At 37.2% G+C, this 19,264-nt stretch overlaps 1 protein-coding gene across 1 annotated transcript in view; it reads left to right on the top strand.

The window, feature by feature from the left end:
• PTPRZ1 (protein tyrosine phosphatase, receptor type Z1) overlaps positions 1-19,264 on the top strand; it is a 102,618-nt gene that overhangs the window by 76,372 nt on the left and 6,982 nt on the right. Inside the window, exons 14-25 of the mRNA XM_026867995.1 lie at positions 1,863-1,954; positions 5,216-5,301; positions 7,547-7,567; positions 7,732-7,828; positions 9,249-9,331; positions 10,060-10,194; positions 12,055-12,189; positions 13,239-13,402; positions 14,115-14,198; positions 15,787-15,922; positions 16,930-17,076; positions 19,096-19,189. Of these exons, the coding sequence (XP_026723796.1) occupies positions 1,863-1,954; positions 5,216-5,301; positions 7,547-7,567; positions 7,732-7,828; positions 9,249-9,331; positions 10,060-10,194; positions 12,055-12,189; positions 13,239-13,402; positions 14,115-14,198; positions 15,787-15,922; positions 16,930-17,076; positions 19,096-19,189 (1,274 nt within the window). The remainder of the gene's footprint in view (positions 1-1,862; positions 1,955-5,215; positions 5,302-7,546; positions 7,568-7,731; positions 7,829-9,248; positions 9,332-10,059; positions 10,195-12,054; positions 12,190-13,238; positions 13,403-14,114; positions 14,199-15,786; positions 15,923-16,929; positions 17,077-19,095; positions 19,190-19,264) is intronic.

A 19,264-nucleotide genomic window follows, 5' to 3' on the forward strand; every position in this document is an offset into this window, starting at 1 on the left:
TATGATCATTGTTCATAAGCAGTAGGCGTTAGAGGGAGGACATTTTTTGGTTTTAGAGCTCCAGTGTCAGGCTGTTCAGCATGTTTGGTTGGTTGATGCTGTTTTTAATGAACACAGTACATCAGTATTCTCTGTGCCCAGCAGGCAGGGCCAGACTTTCTGAGAGTGTTTAGTGATTTGAAGTAACTTTGATACTTGCCTACTTCTCACAGACATTTCACAGACAGTCCCGAGACTAACTCTTGGGTGTTATGCTAACATTGAGACAGCCTCTCTCACTTCAGCAGCCGCTAACTCTATGGGGTGCTAATGTTAGAGCCTCTTTGAAAATTAGAAAGATATTCCCAAGCACATCCTGTATGTGTTCTTGGTCTTCATCCAGAATTGCAATTTCTACATAAAACTAAGTACATAATGGATAGTCTTACTCCAGACATGTAATACAGAGCCAAAGTTCCTCTATGAAGACTGCAAATATGTTTTTAGAGGATTCTGGTTGGGCTCCAATTAGTCATGTGGATCACCAGAACTAATTTTGCATGATACGATTTTCCCTTTGATGTAGCTGTCCACTTTTTCTTGTGTTTTAAGAAAATCTGGATTGTACACAGACAGAAAATGCCCAACAAAATTCCAAAAGTATGGGCATGTTTCCTAGAGGTTTAATGCAAATAAGCTTACCAAAGTCTTTATGATCTACATTAATGATTCTAGAAAGAATGACCACATCCACATGTTCCCTATCTATTTCTCAAAGTAGCTTCAAAATTTCTTTGTGATTATAACAATTATATGAGTTTTATCAGTGCAGTGAAACAGGAACAGTACAAAAGAATTTAAACTAGCAAACGATCATACAATAGCTTCAGCCAACAACTCTGAAGAAGCAGAACCTTATAAATACGAGATTAATATTTTCCCGATGTGTATATTTCCTCTTAAATTTAATGATGAGTGAATAATGTTTCAAATAGATGAGGTGACCCAGAGTAAAGATTGTTATTAGCATGTCTAATCATATGGAGATTTTTTTAATTAAGGAGTCTTTGCAATGCGTACAACAGCAGTTGGTTATTTAGTCCCTTGAATAGCTTGGAGTCTTAACAGATGCTATTCTTATTATCTTCACATCTGGATTACAGCACAGATACACATAACATTGTGGGTCATATTTAAGGTTGATTCCATTTGTATTCATACCTCAGTGTTTTTGCAACAAATCTAGCATCTCCTGGAGTTATAAATTCTGGGACGTCCTCCTTGATTAAGGTGTCCCTCAGTTTTGTGATTACATTATGAAAAAAATGTTTAGCCTCAGTCAGAGTAGTTCCAGAGACACCGTTTTGTCTGTTACAGAGCATGTTGTCTTTTATTGCATTTCCGTGTCTGCAGTAGGATCTATCGATGAATTACCAGAACTGATCTCATACACTGTTCCATCTTCAGGCTAGCATAATCACATGAAAGGGAACAGTAATGTGTGCAAACTTGGATAAGCAAGGAAGACCATGGCATTTTTTATACTTGGAGTTGTGCAGCATCTACAATAGCTCCTGATACAGAGTTCCTCTTTCAGCTTTCACTATGTCTGATGTGTGCTCTATCTTCTGCCTCTGGTATAGGTAAAGATGTATGAACTATTATGCTGAACTATTATTCTGAATTAATGTGGCATCTTCTGGTTGTATGCAGAATTTGGTGGTATGCTGGGGGAATATTTATATTGTAGCTGTAGTATTTGACACTCCATGAAAAATGGTTTGCAAAACAATGATTTTCTTTCTTACTCAATAATGCCAGAATTCCAAAAGGTCTCAGATAATTTTGTTTTGCAATATTTATTTATGTTTCTTCCCCTCTAGGAAATGTTTCCAGACTGCTCACTTTTATTTAGAAGATAATACATCACCTCGAGTGATTTCTGCTCCCCCAGCTCCAGTCTTCCCAGTCTCAGGTATTTTTTGTCAACTGTTCTGTGAATTGGTGTTAGCCGTTGGAAGGTGCCGCTTTGTGTGTGTCCATATGAGTTCTTCACATACTGTAACATCTGTAAATCAGAGAGTTATACCCTCTTGTACTAATAAACACTGGTGCACTTGATGTAGGCAGAGACTAGTGTTACTAATATTCTCTCCTGTAGGTAGCACAGAAGAGAAATATCCTCACCTTACAGAGTTGTCTCAAAGATACGCTGTGCCTTCTAGCTATTTGAGGTGTAGTTTCACTGGAGATTTACACTAGCAGTATAGAGGATTAGACCAGGAATACATTCTGCTGTATTTCTGCCTTTAACTGAATTTGTCACATATGTATAGAACATGACCTATTCTTTTTACCATCAAGACCAATACATGCCTCATCTATCTGCATTTCATTTGCAATTACAACCTTTTGTTTAATTTATAGATTTTACTACTATAGTTACTACCGGTAAAGTAGTCTGTGAGCCTCTCATACAAATGATACACAAGTGCAAAATATTGTTAGCATCTTCTGGTTCCATATCAGCCACAGTAACTTGGAAAAACTGCTGCTTTTCTTTCCTCCTCAAAGAGTATCACAGGAGCACATGAGGCCCTCACAGCTTTTTTCAGTCTGAGTAGAATGAAAAGTACTTTAAATAGATTAATTCTACAGCAGATCCCGAGCCATGAAAAAATGATATCTTGTTCCACAAGTTATGTTTTTGCAAACTGTTCTGTTATGCAGGGGGATGGGTTCCCTTGGAATGACTAAGGGAAACAAAATCAACCCTTGTGTAGACAACTAGTAAACACATTTAAATAAATCCCAAACAATAGACTTGTGTTGTAAGTGAATTATAGGCATCTTTACATGCCTCTTGTATTGACTGCTATTGTTAGGAAATGCATAACCTTTTTCTAAATGGTTAATAGGCAGAGATATAGCTTGATTTCAGAGAACGTGATTATATATGAATGTCAAGTGGCAATCATTATAGGAAATTTCTGCTCTTACTCTGTGTCATTAACTATACTGCAGTACAACTGTATAATTTTCTTGCATTTCTTCCTGACCAGCTCACCTCAGGGAGATAATGTTTTCCATTGTCATAAGACAGAATTGCACTTACAATTATTCTGAGCACTTAAAATATGTGTTTTGATGATGGATGTTTTCCTTCTGAAATAGTGATAAATATTAGCTTAAAGAGAAAAGTGTTTCTAAGTGACTGAAAGACACATAAAATATTTTATGGAAAAAGCTGTAAGCACTGAGGAAATATTTTTGTTTTATTTTGCATGCAACAGATGTCAAGTGAGCAATTTTTGTGTTTTCTATTGCACAAGTGTTTCATCAACGTACTTTTACAGAAATTGAGACTAACTGCAATATAATACTGGCAAAGAGCATAGAGCAGGAAGAGCATTTTGTAACTGCTAAATTTAATTTTTTACTAAAAGCACACTCCACATATCTCATTATATATTTTCCTTTTGTGGGTTTTCACTGGCAGAGATAGGAGAATTGCAGTTATTCACAGAAAATACCCTGGCATTTCACAGCATGATTCAAAGATGCATTCAGAACAAATAATGAATTACAGGGTAGTATTAGGACCCACTGTCAAACTTTAAGTAGTTTCAAGTGATACCTGCCATTCAGATATAAAATACATTTCTGGAGTCAGAAGTGATTGAATTAGGAGATTAGCACTGGCAAGGAAATGAAACAGTAATTACACGAAAACCTGAGATCTCTTTCTCCCTCACTGTCCTTGCTCTTAGGGTCATTTACCTTCCCTTCTGGTTTTGTATTTGCATGTCATTAGAGTAAACATTTTATGCCAGGCTTCATGTCCGAAGTGTGAAGATAGCGTTACACATTTGTTCAGCTTTTCTTAGGCTTGCCTGAATAAATTCACTTTTTGTATCCAGATCCATTCATGTAAGTGATGGATCTCAATACAAATCAACAAATTCTTGGTAACTGAAACCTAAAATTATTAGGTGGCCTAAATGCTAAACATCTGTTGATGTAAATAACAGGTCCTTGTTCAGTGTTTTTGGTGTTTCTTTTTCATGTGAAACAGTGATTAAATTATAAATTGTGAAATAAACATATTTTTAATCCATGAAAAACTTTGAAAAAAAACAACCCACAACCAAAATTATTCTTCAGACCCGAAACTAGCCAAAATAATGTCATCCTTTAACAGGTAATTAACAGAACAGATGATTTTGTTTACATAGCATATTTGCTGGAAAAAGAAGATTAAAAGTCCCAAAGGTTTTTGAGATGATCCCTAATACAAGAGTATTTTTCTGTATTTGTATAAAGTAAAAAGGAGATGTCCTGAAATATAAACACCAGATGGAAAATTCAGACTCAGTATCAGGACCCAGAAGTTGCATGAATCACATTTATTGGTTGAGAATGTAGATATTGTCTTTGTGGGTGCCCAGACAGTCTTAAATTTAAATCCTTCACTTAAAACAAAAGTATAAAGCCTGATGTGAAAATTTGCAGTCAGTACTCCCAGGATCAGACATAAGATTATTACTCATAGGTAATGACAGTATCATGGGGAGAATGGGGGAAAAAATCACTACTGGAAGTACTCACTAATGCAATAAAAGATGAAAATTGGTTGTTGTTTCCTTTGGATGCCAATGCAAACATGCAACACATCAGTTAAAATTATATTACTAGTGTAATACTGCATTAATGTAGTAGGTTTGGGACTATGCAGCTAGTCCATGTGCTGTATCATAGTCTCAGTACAACACTAATCAGCCTAAAGAACCCAGATGACTCTGCCTGATCGTTCTTTCTTTATCACTATTATTCAGAGCTCTGAACCGTCTCCCTTTCAACATCTTGTAGCAGACTGCTAATCGTCCCATTTCCCCTTGACTTCACAGGGAGTTCTGAGTGCTCTTCAATTTACAGGCAAGCTCAGCATCTTGCAGAGTCAGCACCTTGATTTTGGGGCTTAAAGACAGAGCAAGACCTAGCAAGACATTTTTTTTTATATCTTCTTTCCAAATAGTCATTTAGAAATGTGTAAGTGTTAAAGAATGATTTTAGAAATGTTAATGGTGTTAAAGACTGTTTTTATTCTTGTGGGAGTTGTTCATGCCAAAAATCTCATTTCAGGATGTTGTGTGGATTGCCTACATATAAACTTCTTTATATGTCACTGGCTTTTTATTCCTCATAAATATATTTTTTGTCTTTTCCCACCCCTAAGATGATGTTGGAGCAATTCCAATAAAGCATTTTCCAAAACATGTTGCAGATTTACATGCAAGTAATGGTTTTTCTGAAGAATTTGAGGTATGGCTCTATGACGTCATCTTTCTTCTTAGCACATACAAATAATGTTAAGTTTAAATACCTGGAAACAACTGGGCATGACATTCTGACTTAGGGACCAGTTTCATAAACGCATGTTAATATGAGTACTGTGAGCCCAGTAAGGACATGCATCAAGAGTAGGGAGATTTATAAAAGCTAACAGGACTGGATGCAAATGGGAATGTTTATCACTGATAAAATACTAAATGTTTGTGTGAATAAACTATACAAAGATAATGCAATCTATATGGCTTATCAGATACAGGTGTAGATCTACAGTTTTTCCAACACTAATGCGAATTGAATGTTTCAGAAGCTACCCACATTTGCTTGTTCCATTTACAGAGAAAAAACAAAAGAAAGCAATAATGAGTACGCGTGGCAAGACTTCTGATTAACAGGGGAGCTAATGTAGTCTTCATATGTGTAGTGAAAGCTTTACAGTGCCTTTCCTAAAGTATATGGTTCATAAACAGGTATTTCAAAATTTTGAAACATATGCTCTCATGATATAATGTTACTATTACCATATGTAATTAATGAACTTAATTGTTTTTCACATTCATATATATTACAAGCACTTTAAAGATAGATTATGTTCTAACTTACTTCACATAAAATAAACATAAACCCAAACTCTGTAATTTAAAATTCTTGACAAGTGGTTTCTAAAAAAAATCAGTCAGTTGGGATGGAAACAAGTTTTTTAATTAATCTCTATTAATTTAAAATATGACTGTAATACTCCTGCTGCATAAACAACAATACTGAAATTAAAAAACATAGTTTTGCATCCTTTGGTTTTGCTTTTGTTTCCCAGCCAATGTATTGTGTTCTAATGGACGAAAAATTCCATGTCATTCACCTAACTTTCTTCATTAGCATTTCTTCTCCAGTTCATTTAACATTCATAATATCCATCTGATTGTGGGACTAAACTTGTAAATACTTGTGAATGTCCAGTACACGTTCATAGGTTATGCATGTGCGGATGCACTGACAAGACTGGGCTCCAGCTAGACTGGCTGTTAGTAAGAGCAGATGTTGCAGGACTATGTGTAAATATGATGGTAACGAAATTATTTCACCATTAGTGAAGACAGCAATACAGAAATTAAATTGTTCATCCTAAATTGTTCTTTTCCTAAAATTTTTCTTTTACTACATTATAGCAGTGACACAAAGACCAAATATACTATGTCTCACTGGGCTACACCTGCACCATCTGAAATATTTCATGCTTGTTTTAACTATGACAAAAAACTTGAAGTTCTCCTCATTTCTTGGACATACAAAGGCTTTGTAGACTACCCCAGAATTAGTGTTCTGGTCTTTACCAATAAAAAACTTAAAAGATATGGAAAAATTGAAATACAGTCATTGTCTTTGCAGAGTTGGCATACATCTGGAGAGTACAGGGGTCATTCAGGTTTTTTATAAAACAACTCACATTTAAAATATAATTTTCAAACTGGTAACTACTTTTCATAGATACATATTTAAATAGCTGAAGGCAATCAATATTAAAATAAATCCTAAAAAGTGTTGGGAAACATTATTATAATACTTTTAGTGATGATAACATATTTCCTGCTTAACAATATGGACCTTATAAATGCTTGAGTTTCCTGTCAGTTAAAGTAATCAATTAAAATAGATTAATTTTGTGAGCCTTATATACTTTGTGCCTGTCTTCTTAAGCCTGTCTTTCTCTTTATAAAACATTGGGTTCATTGAGAAACTGCTGGCAGACTGAGGGGCTGTAATGCTGTCCTTCACTAGAGTGCCATGAGGCTGGCTGAGTGGCACGCTGCCCTGCTCCAGAGGTTTTACAGCTGAATACAAAGAGAGCAAAAGCATTCTACGGAGAAACTAATGCATTTATAAGGACCAATAACAAATCCAATGAACAGTTAAACATATAAATAATCTGGCTAAAGTCAGTGATGTTGCTCCTGTGTATAAGCTTTCACCAGCCTAAGGTCTAACATGAAAGCTAAAGATAGAAAAACAGATGCCAGTATTTCAACAGGAAAATTATCTGTTTCCTTTAAGAGTTACGTCAAAATATTCAGCTTTGTTGTTATTATGGAGATATATATTGCATGATCATAACTGTTTTTTCCATATAGTAATTGTAATCTGTATAAACACTTTTATCCATTTGTGCTGTGCTGTGCAATTTGATTTTTTTTTACTTTTTTTGCATTCATTCCCTCATTAGACACTGAAAGAGTTTTATCAGGTAAGGAATTATTTCACTGCATTTTTTTTAGCAATGAAGTAGTTGTAAAATGTCATAGATAATTGGGCATAAGGTTGTGGTTCTTCTTGTGATGACTTACTGTATTTTAAGACACTTTATGTATCTTAATCCTTATTAAAGTATGACATACTTTCTATTTTCAGGAAATCCAGAGCTGTACTGTAGATCTAGGTATTACATCAGACAGCTCTAATCACCCCGACAACAAGAATAAGAATCGATACATAAACATTGTTGCTTGTAAGTAAATGCATCAAGTGGTGTTATAGATGAGTATAGATTTATATGTTATTAGAGGAAAAAAAAAACAATTTCTGCACTGAAAGCTCTCGCTGCTGTTCCGAAAAATGCTTAGAGTAGTAGCATGATATTTCACATCTCTTCAAGTTAGTCCTCTGGCATTCTGCTGTTTTGATGAACATGTGTTAGCAAGACATATTTGTGTCTTCTGTGATGACCCAGAGGGAGTTGGGAGATTTCATTATAATGCCATTATAAAGCCAAAGAAGCTGTGTTTTGATTGCCAAAATTAATCCATCTTTGATCTGGAGTAATGATGATTTATCCTCTCTAGGAGCTTCACAATCCTTGGATATATATTTAGTCATATAAATATACTGGTTTTATGATTTATTGTACCCTGCCACAATGTAATAGATCAGCTTTGCTAGCCAGGACACATTTTCCCATTGCATCAACTTTCTTCACTACCCCAGATTTTTCTTTTCTGAAACACATCTATTCAGTTTTGTTAATCTCTGAAGCTATTGCCTCTGGGATCTTGATCATTTTGGTGGCTTAATACATTTTTCCTAACTCTCTGTAGTATTCAAAATTTGTTCTGATAACAAGAAGCTCTAAATTAAATATATGTTCAACATTCAGCATTCAGCATCATTAGACTTTAATAGAAAGAGAGAATCAGCCCATCTGGCAGAAGACAATGTAAACCAGCATCAAGAAATCCCATTCCACCTAGCTGAAAATACCTCTAGAGGGATGGGAAGACAGGGTTTTTCCTCTGCCACTCTGTGTTTGTACTTGTTTGTACAAAAGGTACCAACCCAAGCAGGTTTTTTTATCAAAGGGCAGTGTGCAAGCAGCTTAGGGCAGCTCAGGTAGCAAGCATTGCCCTGTGCAACTGGATCAAGTCTTTAGTCCTTATAATCAGTGCAGGGTACAGAAAGCTTCAGGTCTCCCTGAGGTAGCCACTGCTGACCGGTTTCTCCAAGGTTCTGTTGCTCTCCAGTCCTCACACTTTGACTTGGAATTATTGGTGCCTACTGTCACTTGAGACATCCCACTATGCAGGCTTGGAAGTCATGATGCAGGATTTACAGAAGACCCATGCCCCTTCACAAGCAGCAGCTAGAGGCTGTAGGGGAATATGTCACAGTGACTAAAATGACCCCAGGTGCTGCTGTTCAGGCAGCTAAATTCTGAATCCCATGAATCCTTGGATTCATTAGTTTATTTTTATGAAAATTTGAATTTTGAATCTGATTGATACGTAAGCACAAGATGTTTCATATGTGATTGTCACTATATTAGTCTTGTGTATTGTAAGAACCCATTTCAGTATTTTTTAAAAAGATTTCTTATAGACAGAATATACTTCTTGCAGAAAACTATGCTTATTTTCTCCCTTGTTTTACTACAGATGATCATACTAGGGTTAAATTAGCACAGCTTGCAGAAAAGGATGGAAAACTGACTGATTACATTAATGCCAACTACGTGGATGTAAGTGCCTTTTCTACCTGCCAGCCTATTCATCTGTCGGCCTTTTCTGTAAATTCTGATATATGAAAGTGGATAGACTTTTCAAAAAAAGTAGCACAATATTACAGATTTTGCTAAAAAAACATTTGATGATCTAAGTTAAGCCTATGAAGTTAAAACTCCAATTCTTTCTTGAATCCATCTTGATATTGTAGCAGCTGCAGCTTAGTGAAGAGTTTTATGAAGCAGAAAATGTTCTGTCATATCTGAGTCAAAAGCATTTCACATCTGAATGTTTGTTCTTTTACACATTTTTGGTAAGTGGTTAATTCTTCTCTCTGAGATAATCTCTTGAGAGGAAGATGCCATTTGGCTGAGAGCCTCACCGAGATACTATTTATTCAGTTTTTGTTAGCCAGTAATTTACATGTGAATGATCTTGATTCATTTTTTAAACCACTATCACAACAGATGTCTCATAATCACTATCATGTCACATTCTGCTGGAACACAGGCACTTGAACATACATCCTATTTGGGGGAAGGATAAACATTGGCATAACAGTTGCATTTGTATGTCATCTGGTACCGCAGAGTTTCTGCAATTTGGATAGTTATAAATTCAGAAGTACTTAAAAACTTTTGAGATTCTTTAAAAATAGATTCATAAAATGTCATGTACTCCTCCCAACCTCCTTTTGTTTGCGGACTGTGATTTGACAAGTGTCATTTGTTACATTTCAATTTAGGGCTACAACAAGCCAAAAGCCTACATTGCAGCTCAAGGACCTCTAAAATCGACAGCAGAAGATTTCTGGAGAATGATATGGGAACATAACGTAGAAGTTATTGTGATGATAACTAATCTCGTTGAGAAAGGAAGGGTATGAGTACCTTTGTCTGTTTATTTCTCTGGTGTTGATAGACCTATCTCTAGCAGAGTCCTTCCTCTCTTTTAAAAATCTGTATTAGGCATATATTGAGCAAAAGCACGTTTATAGTACTTGCTTGTACTAAGATTGGCTCTAGAAGTATAAAGTTGAGGATTTGAAGTATGAAACTAAAGAAAACCTCTAAACTTAATTATTAAAAACTGAAGTCTTGAAATACCATGTTCTAACAAAAAAAAAATTGTCTTATACTGAGGAAAATACTTCTTGTATGTATTTAGGACTCTGGACCTTGCGCCACATTCTGCTAGCAATCTGCTCTCTGTCATTCTCTTTCTCAGGGGCACCTTAGACCCTGGAAAGGAGAAGGTCGTAGTTCAGGTGAATTTTTCTGGATATTCACTGGCTGCTCACTGTTACATCCCCTGGGACTCACAGCTCTTTTCCTACTACATGACTAGATACATGTTTGTCCAGTGAGACAAAATGAGGTCAAACCCCATCACGGGATTTGTGTTTCTCTGTTATGTGATGGGAGGATGCATGTGCCCTGGGGTCACATGAGGAGACATTGCATCACACTTGCCACACACTGACCGCAATGTGTAAAATGCATGTAAGTCTTGTCATATGATCAATTAAGCATCTATCAGATGATGCAGACACAGCAAATGCAGTTGAGAGCTGCACTGGGAGTACTTTATTTATAATACCAGGCATCATGGTTTAACCCCAGCCAGCCACTAAGCACCACGCAGCCACTCGCTCACTGCTCCCCACTTCCCAATGGGATGGGAAGGAGAATTCCAAAGAAAGTAAAACTCACAGGTTGAGATAAGAACAGTTTACTAACTAAATATATATATATTATAATTACAATAATAATAATAAATTATAATAATAATTAAAAGAAATATAATAAAAAAGAGAGAGAGAAGTAAAACCCAAGAAAAGACAAGTGATGCACAATGCAGTTGCTCACCACCTGCTGATCAATGCAGACAATCTCCAAACAGAGATCTGTCCCTCCCATCCAACTCCTCCCAGTTTATATACTGAGCATGATGTTCTATATATGGAATATCCCTTTGGCTAGTTCGGGTCAGCTGTCCTGATCATGCTCCCTCCCAGCTCCTTGTCCACCTGCTCACTAACAGAGCATGGGAAACTGAAAAATCCTTAGCTTAGGATAAGCACTCCTTAGCAACAACTAAAACATCAGTGTGTTACCAACATTATTCTCACACTAAATCCAAAACAAAGCACTGTACCAGCTACTAGGGAGAAAATTATCCCAGCTGAAACCAGGACACCATACTATAAATATGTACCCTTCTAGTATTCCTAGAGAAGGCTATATGGCTGCCCAGCCAAAAGGCTGGACATCACGGCTCTCTCCTGTATATTCTGGCCACACAAGCTCACCCTTACCCTTGCTGATCAGATATAAATATATTCTCCCCATGCTGTGAACCAACCAAAAGCCACATATGACTTTACTGACTTGAATGTCTTCCTATTATTCCTGTAGACTATTATTTTCTTTAGATTTTGGAGTGCTTACAGAATGGCAGGTTCCACAGTATTAGAGTGCTGTAGCTCTGATAGTATATATTAAACCTCTCTTTTTTTTGAGTATTCCAAATAAACAGCCATCTCTCCTTACAGCACAAAATATATACACATTATTTGTTCTCTTGCACTGAAGATCATGTCTATTATAAACTGGGTATATTGAGAGTCCCTGTATATTTTTGTCGTTGACTGGGCTCTTAAATTTGAACGTTTCAGCTTGCTAGTTTGACATTTTGTTTTATTTCTCTTTTTCTCTGTTTTTCATTTGCTTTCTAACAGAGAAAATGTGACCAGTACTGGCCTGCCGAAGGTAGCGAAGAATATGGGAACTTCTTGGTTACTCAGAAGAGTTTTCATGTACTTGCCTATTACACTGTGCGGAATTTTACTCTTAGAAACACCAAGATCAAAAAGGTTTGTGACATTCTGAAAACATAGTTGGGCAAAAGGGAGTGTTAAAGGTTGCTCAGAATATTTTTAAGGCAGTTTGCAGCTCTTTTCTGTTGTATACATAAAGCTGGATCCTGTAGGTGTCAGCCAGCCAAGGTGCATGTCAACCTCAGTTAATTTGACCAGACCAACAAGCTGAGAAGGCTGTAGTACTGGTGTGAGAGAGGACCATTGAGGAAAAAGCAGAGCACATTGGAGAACTGATGTGGACTTTGTCTTCCTGGTGAGCAGGAGGATACTTTATCAGAAAGAGAGCAGCTAGTAGAAAATGTGGTATGAATTAAATTATCCACCTCAGCTATCCATTTTCCTTTTTAAGGACAGGTGAATCCACACCTTGTTTTATTGTAATCAGAACCAGCATGCTCTGAGCTCAGCCGTGTGACACTGGCTACTTTGAGGGGCATTCTGAAAGCTTAATTTACTTCAGCCACCTAGACAGACATCTAGTCTCTCAGCCTCCCCATACAATTAATGGCTGAACTACAACACTTATTGTCAAGTAATTTATTCTGCCTATTTTAGGAACCGATCTTTGATTGAGATGACCTGTTCTCTGAAGGTGTCCCTGCCCCTGTGTTGCCACTGAGGGAGGGAGCTTAGAAAAGCAGCCTACACAAGACTACTTCCCTTGTAGATCACTAAAGCTGAGTGAGGTGAATCCTATTATTTCTTACTGTCCACACACAAGAGAAGCAAAGTGGCAGAAATAGCTGGTGGTTTTTAAGAGCAGCTGTAATGTTTTATCCCTCCAATGCTCTTAACCTTTCTCTATGGCTTTCTAAGGGCCAGTGCCAGGTCATTCTTCCATTCAGAGGGCAAGCTGATGTGGAGAAGCACTGGCCCTCCCTCTTCTCTTTGAAAGCTGGAATATTCAGAGCTAGGTGGCATGCTGTTAAATAAATACAGACAGTGCTAATTCAAGAACTATCAATCAGGTACGGAAATAAAATTATGAAGAGTTGCTGTACAGATGTGGGCTGCTCACACGTAGAATTCTTTTTCTGTTGCAGGGTTCCCAGAAAGGGAGGTCTAGTGGACGTATAGTAACTCAGTACCATTATACTCAGTGGCCTGACATGGGTGTTCCGGAATACACGCTGCCCGTGCTCACCTTCGTGAGGAAGGCATCGCACGCCAAGCGCCACGCTGTCGGGCCTGTTGTGGTTCATTGCAGGTGTGGTTTTTACTGCCGTAAGGTTCACTCTGCTTTTTTGCACAAAAAAATAATTTTTCAGTGGTGGGTTAAGCAAAATTTCACTCTCACATTTAACAGTTCCTGATAAAATAAGATTAATTTCTTAGCTGACATTTCTGTCCTTGATAAGGCCAACTAACCAACTGTCTGTGCCACTTCAGTAAATCTCTGTAAACAAGATGATGCTGCTCTGCACTGTTCCTTTTTTTTTTTTTTTTTCCACAAAAAAGCTTTTCTTTTTACTTTTTTGCACACTTTTCTATACTATTCTCTTGATTGCTATGAGCTTACCAGATACATATATAGCAGTAATTGTTTCATTTCTGCAAATATCTCATTAGGATGGTTTTGGCTCATGCTTTCTTTGGTGCAGGGATACTCTGTAATCCTAAGAGGAGCTCTGTCCACAAAAGAAGATTCACTCTATTCCTGGCTGAACTACAACTCTGCTGTTTTTAACATTACTCTGCACTCTAGCAGTCATTTGCAGTGGAGGAGCGTTCTGGGGAGCGGTTTGAGGTCTGCATGTGCCGCAGTGTGCAGGCAGGTGGTCTGTCAGTGCTCACTAAAACTGGGCAGCCCAGGGAAAATTGGTTAAAAAGGGCTTGTAGGGCCTGGAATGACTTCACAATGCCCGTGAAGGACCGGGTTATTGTAAAATATATAAGCAGGTTCTGGTTTTCCACTGTAGTACCTCACCTTTGATGGAACATTTGGAAAGAGAACCTCCTCATGAATTCTGTCCTTCTGGAGCTGACTCTGAGGAAGCCAACAGGTAAAGTCTCCTCAAAAATGCTGCAAATGAAGATATTTTCTTTCTGGGATGATCTAATCTGACTGAAATCTGTTTTTAGCTTGGAAAATGAAAATTCCACATTTTGGTTGTTCTGCTGCTATCTAGATCCTGCCTGTTCTTGGGATTTCCAAAATAAGTTTCCCCAAAATACCAAGTCCAGGATCTGTGCCAGTGGGCTGAGAGATCAGTAATACAGTACAAGTCAATTAAATTGAGTTTTTAAAGAGGAAACAGTGGTAAGTTGTGTGGCTTCAGTCAGACCTCTCCATTGGGTCATAGATATAGAACACCTCTGTCTGTTAGACAGTTTTATTTGGCTTTTAGTTTACCTGTCCCCATGCACTATGGAATTTCAAAGGAGTCATCTCATGTTAGAAATGTAATTTTTATTTATCTTTACAGGCTATATGGAGGACACAGATGACGAACTTCATGAAACTTTTTTTAGCTATTTTTTTGTTTTGGTACTTTTCATATTTTGTCTTTCATAACAAGTACAGATGGTGTCTGGTAATCTTTACACTTTTTGTGTCTAATAGTGTGTTAATAATGTGGACCTTACAGTTTCATATTATGTTTATTTAGAGAGTTTATTACAGCAATCTGAGCGCACACTACCCATGCTTTGTGCCACCTCTGTGGAAGAAATTAGATGACTGAATTAGCATGTACAGACTGAGCTTGGATCTGCCCGTAAGGGACCATGCAGACCCAGCACAGTGTTGCTCTCAAGTGACATGTACCAATACACATAATGTTTCCGCATAACAGAGAGGGGAATTACATCTGACTATTTCCCATATATGACTACATTTAAAAAATGACCTCTTGACCTTGTACTGCCTACCCATATATTTTATGAAAGAAAAAGTTGGGTTTTAATCCTACAATACAGCTGGTTTTGTACTAAGTGAGTTAGAGTTCATAACACAAGCAAGTTGATTTACCCTTTCTTCTGTATCTTCCGTATTTAAAAAGGGTTTCAAACATTGCTTGGCAACTTAACTGTATCTGGAGAGCACTAAGCTTGTTCTTTTACAGACGTTCCTTCAGCAGCTCTGCCACTTCCTGGGGTTTTCCTCAGTCTGCTATCTTAGAAATCGCCTGTACCTGCAATGGGTGGCATAATGGAACATCCCCTTTAAAGTGTTTCAACAGAGGAACTTGGCCATATTAACTGTGCCCAAATGTTGACATATGCCACTCTTTCTAGGTATACTTGACAAAGTATCCTAAGAAATATCAGAGACCTGAAAATTGCAGATTTGCAGGAAACACCTTAGTTCTATTTCAGTTGATACTTCAAAAATTGATAAAAATCAATACTTTAAAAACTATTTGAGAAATTATCTTTAGTCTTTTCTTGCACAGAGAAAAGATGAGTTTTATTTTGATTCATTACCAGCCTTGAAGCTTTAGCAAAGTAATAGAATATATAATAATAATAATACAATTTGTAGAGGAAAACCTTCCTTACACAACAGTTTGTTGAAAAAGCTATGTATAAGAAGTAGTTCTTTTCGTTATTGTTTTACTTCAGGCTCAAGACTATTTTTTTGTTTTATAGTGCTGGTGTTGGAAGGACAGGCACATACATAGTGTTAGACAGCATGCTGCAGCAAATTCAGCATGAAGGGACAGTCAACATATTTGGATTCTTAAAACACATACGTACCCAAAGGAACTACTTGGTACAGACTGAGGTAAGACAAAAATATATATAGTGAGAGACTATTACAGACTATTTCTGTTTGCAGGAGGAGAGATGATTCAGTCGTCTTTTTTGGCACCAGACAGACTGGCACCAGACAGACTGGCAACCAGTCACCAGACTGGACTTTCCCTTCTGCTTCCCTTGTTTTCATACAGGCATCCTTCTAGTCTCGCTTAGAGCAATGCACTAGAAATGATGCATCTCTGGGCTCTTGTCTATTTATTAGGGAGGGCTCAGAAGAGAGAAAGTCTTCATAAATCATGCTTCCCACAGCACCACTTTCTTTGCAGGGTGTGCATTTTTGTCATAGATTTTTTTTAAGGAAACACCCTTGTCAGATGTTCAGATCTTCACTGAATCTGATCAAAGAGTTGATATCAGGTAATAAAAAGTAGGAAAAAAAGCTGTTTCAGACAGGTGGTTATCTATAGCTGCTTTAAATAGAAGATTATATATAGAATAGTGAAAAAAAAACAGAAGAAAACAGTAAGGACAACAGCAGGGCATTTGAAAGTCTATTTCAGGTTTCAAGAACAGGTGGTTAGATTCCCCAGTGACTTTCAATAGAAAAAAGGTAATCAACAGCAGCATGGGCACTTGTTCAAAGGATGTGAGAGAGAAAATAGAGGATAGCAGTAGGAACTGGGAGTGATCACTTTATTGCAAGAAAGACAGGAGAGTCGCATAACAAGCTGACTTGAAAATTTGACTTAAGGCTATGCTTGCATTTTTAACTCTGTTCTGCAAACATGAAATAGCACAGGTGGTGGGGATTTAGTATTATATCATATATACATTGACTGCGTAGTTCAATTGTGCTTGTAAATGTGTACTGTCACTGCGGAAATAGTTTCCACTGTAGACTTTTGAGAAAACTCCCGTACAGCAGCGTGCTGTGAAGAAATACTGACCACGTCAGAAGTGGCAGCTTAGCCAGAGGTGTCTTGAGGAATCGGAAAATAATTAGAGCTTGGATGTTTGGGTTTATTTTCCTAGGAACAATACATCTTCATTCACGATGCATTGGTTGAAGCGATACTCAGTAAAGAAACAGAAGTCCCTGAGACGCACATTCATGCCTACGTTAATTCTCTCTTGATACCTGGACCAACAGGAAAGACCAGACTAGAGAAACAATTCAAGGTGAGTTTTAGGCTTGCAAGCTGGAATGACTTAAAAGTAGGTACATCAATACAACTTTCATTAGCTTTCTCTATCTAAAATTTAACTGCTGATCCTAAATTAGAGCAGGTTAACAAATGCATGCAGTCAGTTGGGACAAAAGAATTATTTGCATACTCTTAAACAAGGTATTTTTTTAAAAAAAGCACAAAAGCATGAGAAATAGGCCAGTAAGTAGATTTTGGAAAATCTAACTACATGCCTTTGCATGAAGATCCTAAAGGTAAAACAACAGTCTGGAAAGATGTCATTCTGGCAAAAATGTCATGAGCCATACTGGTCAATCAACATACTCCCATCAGTGTACAGCTCTGACTAGAAGATAGACTTCACCTCAGCAGGCAGTAAGTGAACATTTTGGTGCTTGTGGATGTGGAGATCAGTGTGTACATGCACAGGACTTTGAGTCACCCAGAGAAAGAGCAAACCCAGCCAGGTAACAGTTCACTGACTCCTGGGAAGAATGGGAAGTCTAGCTCGCTCACTGGGTCACTTACAGAGGAAACACAGAAAATCCTGCCTTTGCAAATGAATTTGAATTCAGAGAAGTAAAATCACACTTAAATGTCTTCCAGATGATGTGTCAAAACAGACTTTGCTCTCCCTAATTTAACAGGAAATTGATTATTAAACATTTCTCTCTAAGGATTTTATTTCTGAGGAAGACTGCGTAGGATAACGTGTATTCTTTCTACAATCAACTATTGGATCACAAGTGAAAAAGCAGACAAGTCTGTGGATAATGTCAGTAGATAATGAGGCTGTGAAAAATCTTAATATATTTATTTTCTGAAGTATTATGTTCACACTGTCACAGTAACTAGTATTTCTTCAAGATAATGAACAGAACAGAATAGGAACAACATACCAAAGGATTTTACATTTTGCTGCTATTCTGGCTTGAGTGATCCAACAATGTTGCACTGCTTTTCCTAGGGAAAACTAGGGACACTTAGCTGTGATATTCTTGGAGAAATAAGTATCCCACCTTTCCTACACGGATGAAAGAATAAAACATGTAATATATACAAACAGAGTGTGTAAATAAATATTATTACAAAGGGACATGTCACATTCAATCTCATTTTCCTTTGCAAACTAAAATTATTAGAATAATAACAAAAGTGTAGAGTCTTGTTTTATTGAAGAACTGGTTTAGATGAAAAAAATTGTGGTCTCATTTGTTTCGATGGAACTCCCTGGTTTGCTGTCTGTTTTTCCAAAGCGGCAGCTTCTGAAAGCTACACATGCCCAGACCAAAACATCACAGAAAAGTCCTTTGAATTCTTTTGAACATGCTGATTAATGTGGTTTATTCTACTAGTAATTAAACCTCCCCAAAAAAACCTAGGAAAAACCTGCTTTCCAAACTTATTTCATGTCTAAGCAATGTATATACACCACTGTGGGGTGTATATATATATATATATATATATATATATATACACTCTTGTTCCTTCTCACAGTCTTGTCCGTTTGAATTGTGTTAATTGAAACAAGTAAGTCAGTGAGACTCCCCAGATCATTCCTATTTTCCTCTCACAGGTTTGGAGAGAAAATGGGGAAGCTCAGAACTGGGATATCTAGAAGTTCATCGCACCAGGAGCTATACTGTCTGTATAGCAATGCAGATTTTTCTGCATAGGCATTTACAGTTTGCCAAAAGTATGAAAAGTTACAGAAAGAGCTGTGCAGGCAAAACTGAAGGGGGCTGAAAACAAGCGGTGGGGGTCTGCATGTGGGAAAAACATAAAGTGGCAGCTCCTTCAAGTACATGCTTATGGACCAGGGGCTCAAGATCTTCTGAACTGATAAAATAGTGAAAAGATTCTAATGACTTGATAACTAGTTTAGCCAGATAATTAGATGCCTAAAGTTAAGAGGGACAGCTAACCTGCAGTATGTGCACCCTTCTGTTTAACCCAGCTAAGGAAGGAATGACTTCTGTGCAGTGACCTGGGTTTTTTTTAATTGTTTCAGTTACTGAGCCAGTCTAACACACAGCAATGTGATTATTCAGCCGCACTCAAACAGTGTAACAGAGAAAAGAACCGAACTTCATCCATCATTCCTGGTAAGCTTGTTCAAATCAGCTTCTCGGGATGGCAAAATGTTTACAAACTCTGTGTGTCAGACTTTTAATTTTTCC

The sequence above is a fragment of the Athene cunicularia genome (genome assembly GCF_003259725.1).
Source record: "Athene cunicularia isolate RWA chromosome 1 unlocalized genomic scaffold, athCun1 chr1_part2, whole genome shotgun sequence".
Classification (NCBI taxonomy): Eukaryota; Metazoa; Chordata; class Aves; order Strigiformes; family Strigidae; genus Athene; species Athene cunicularia.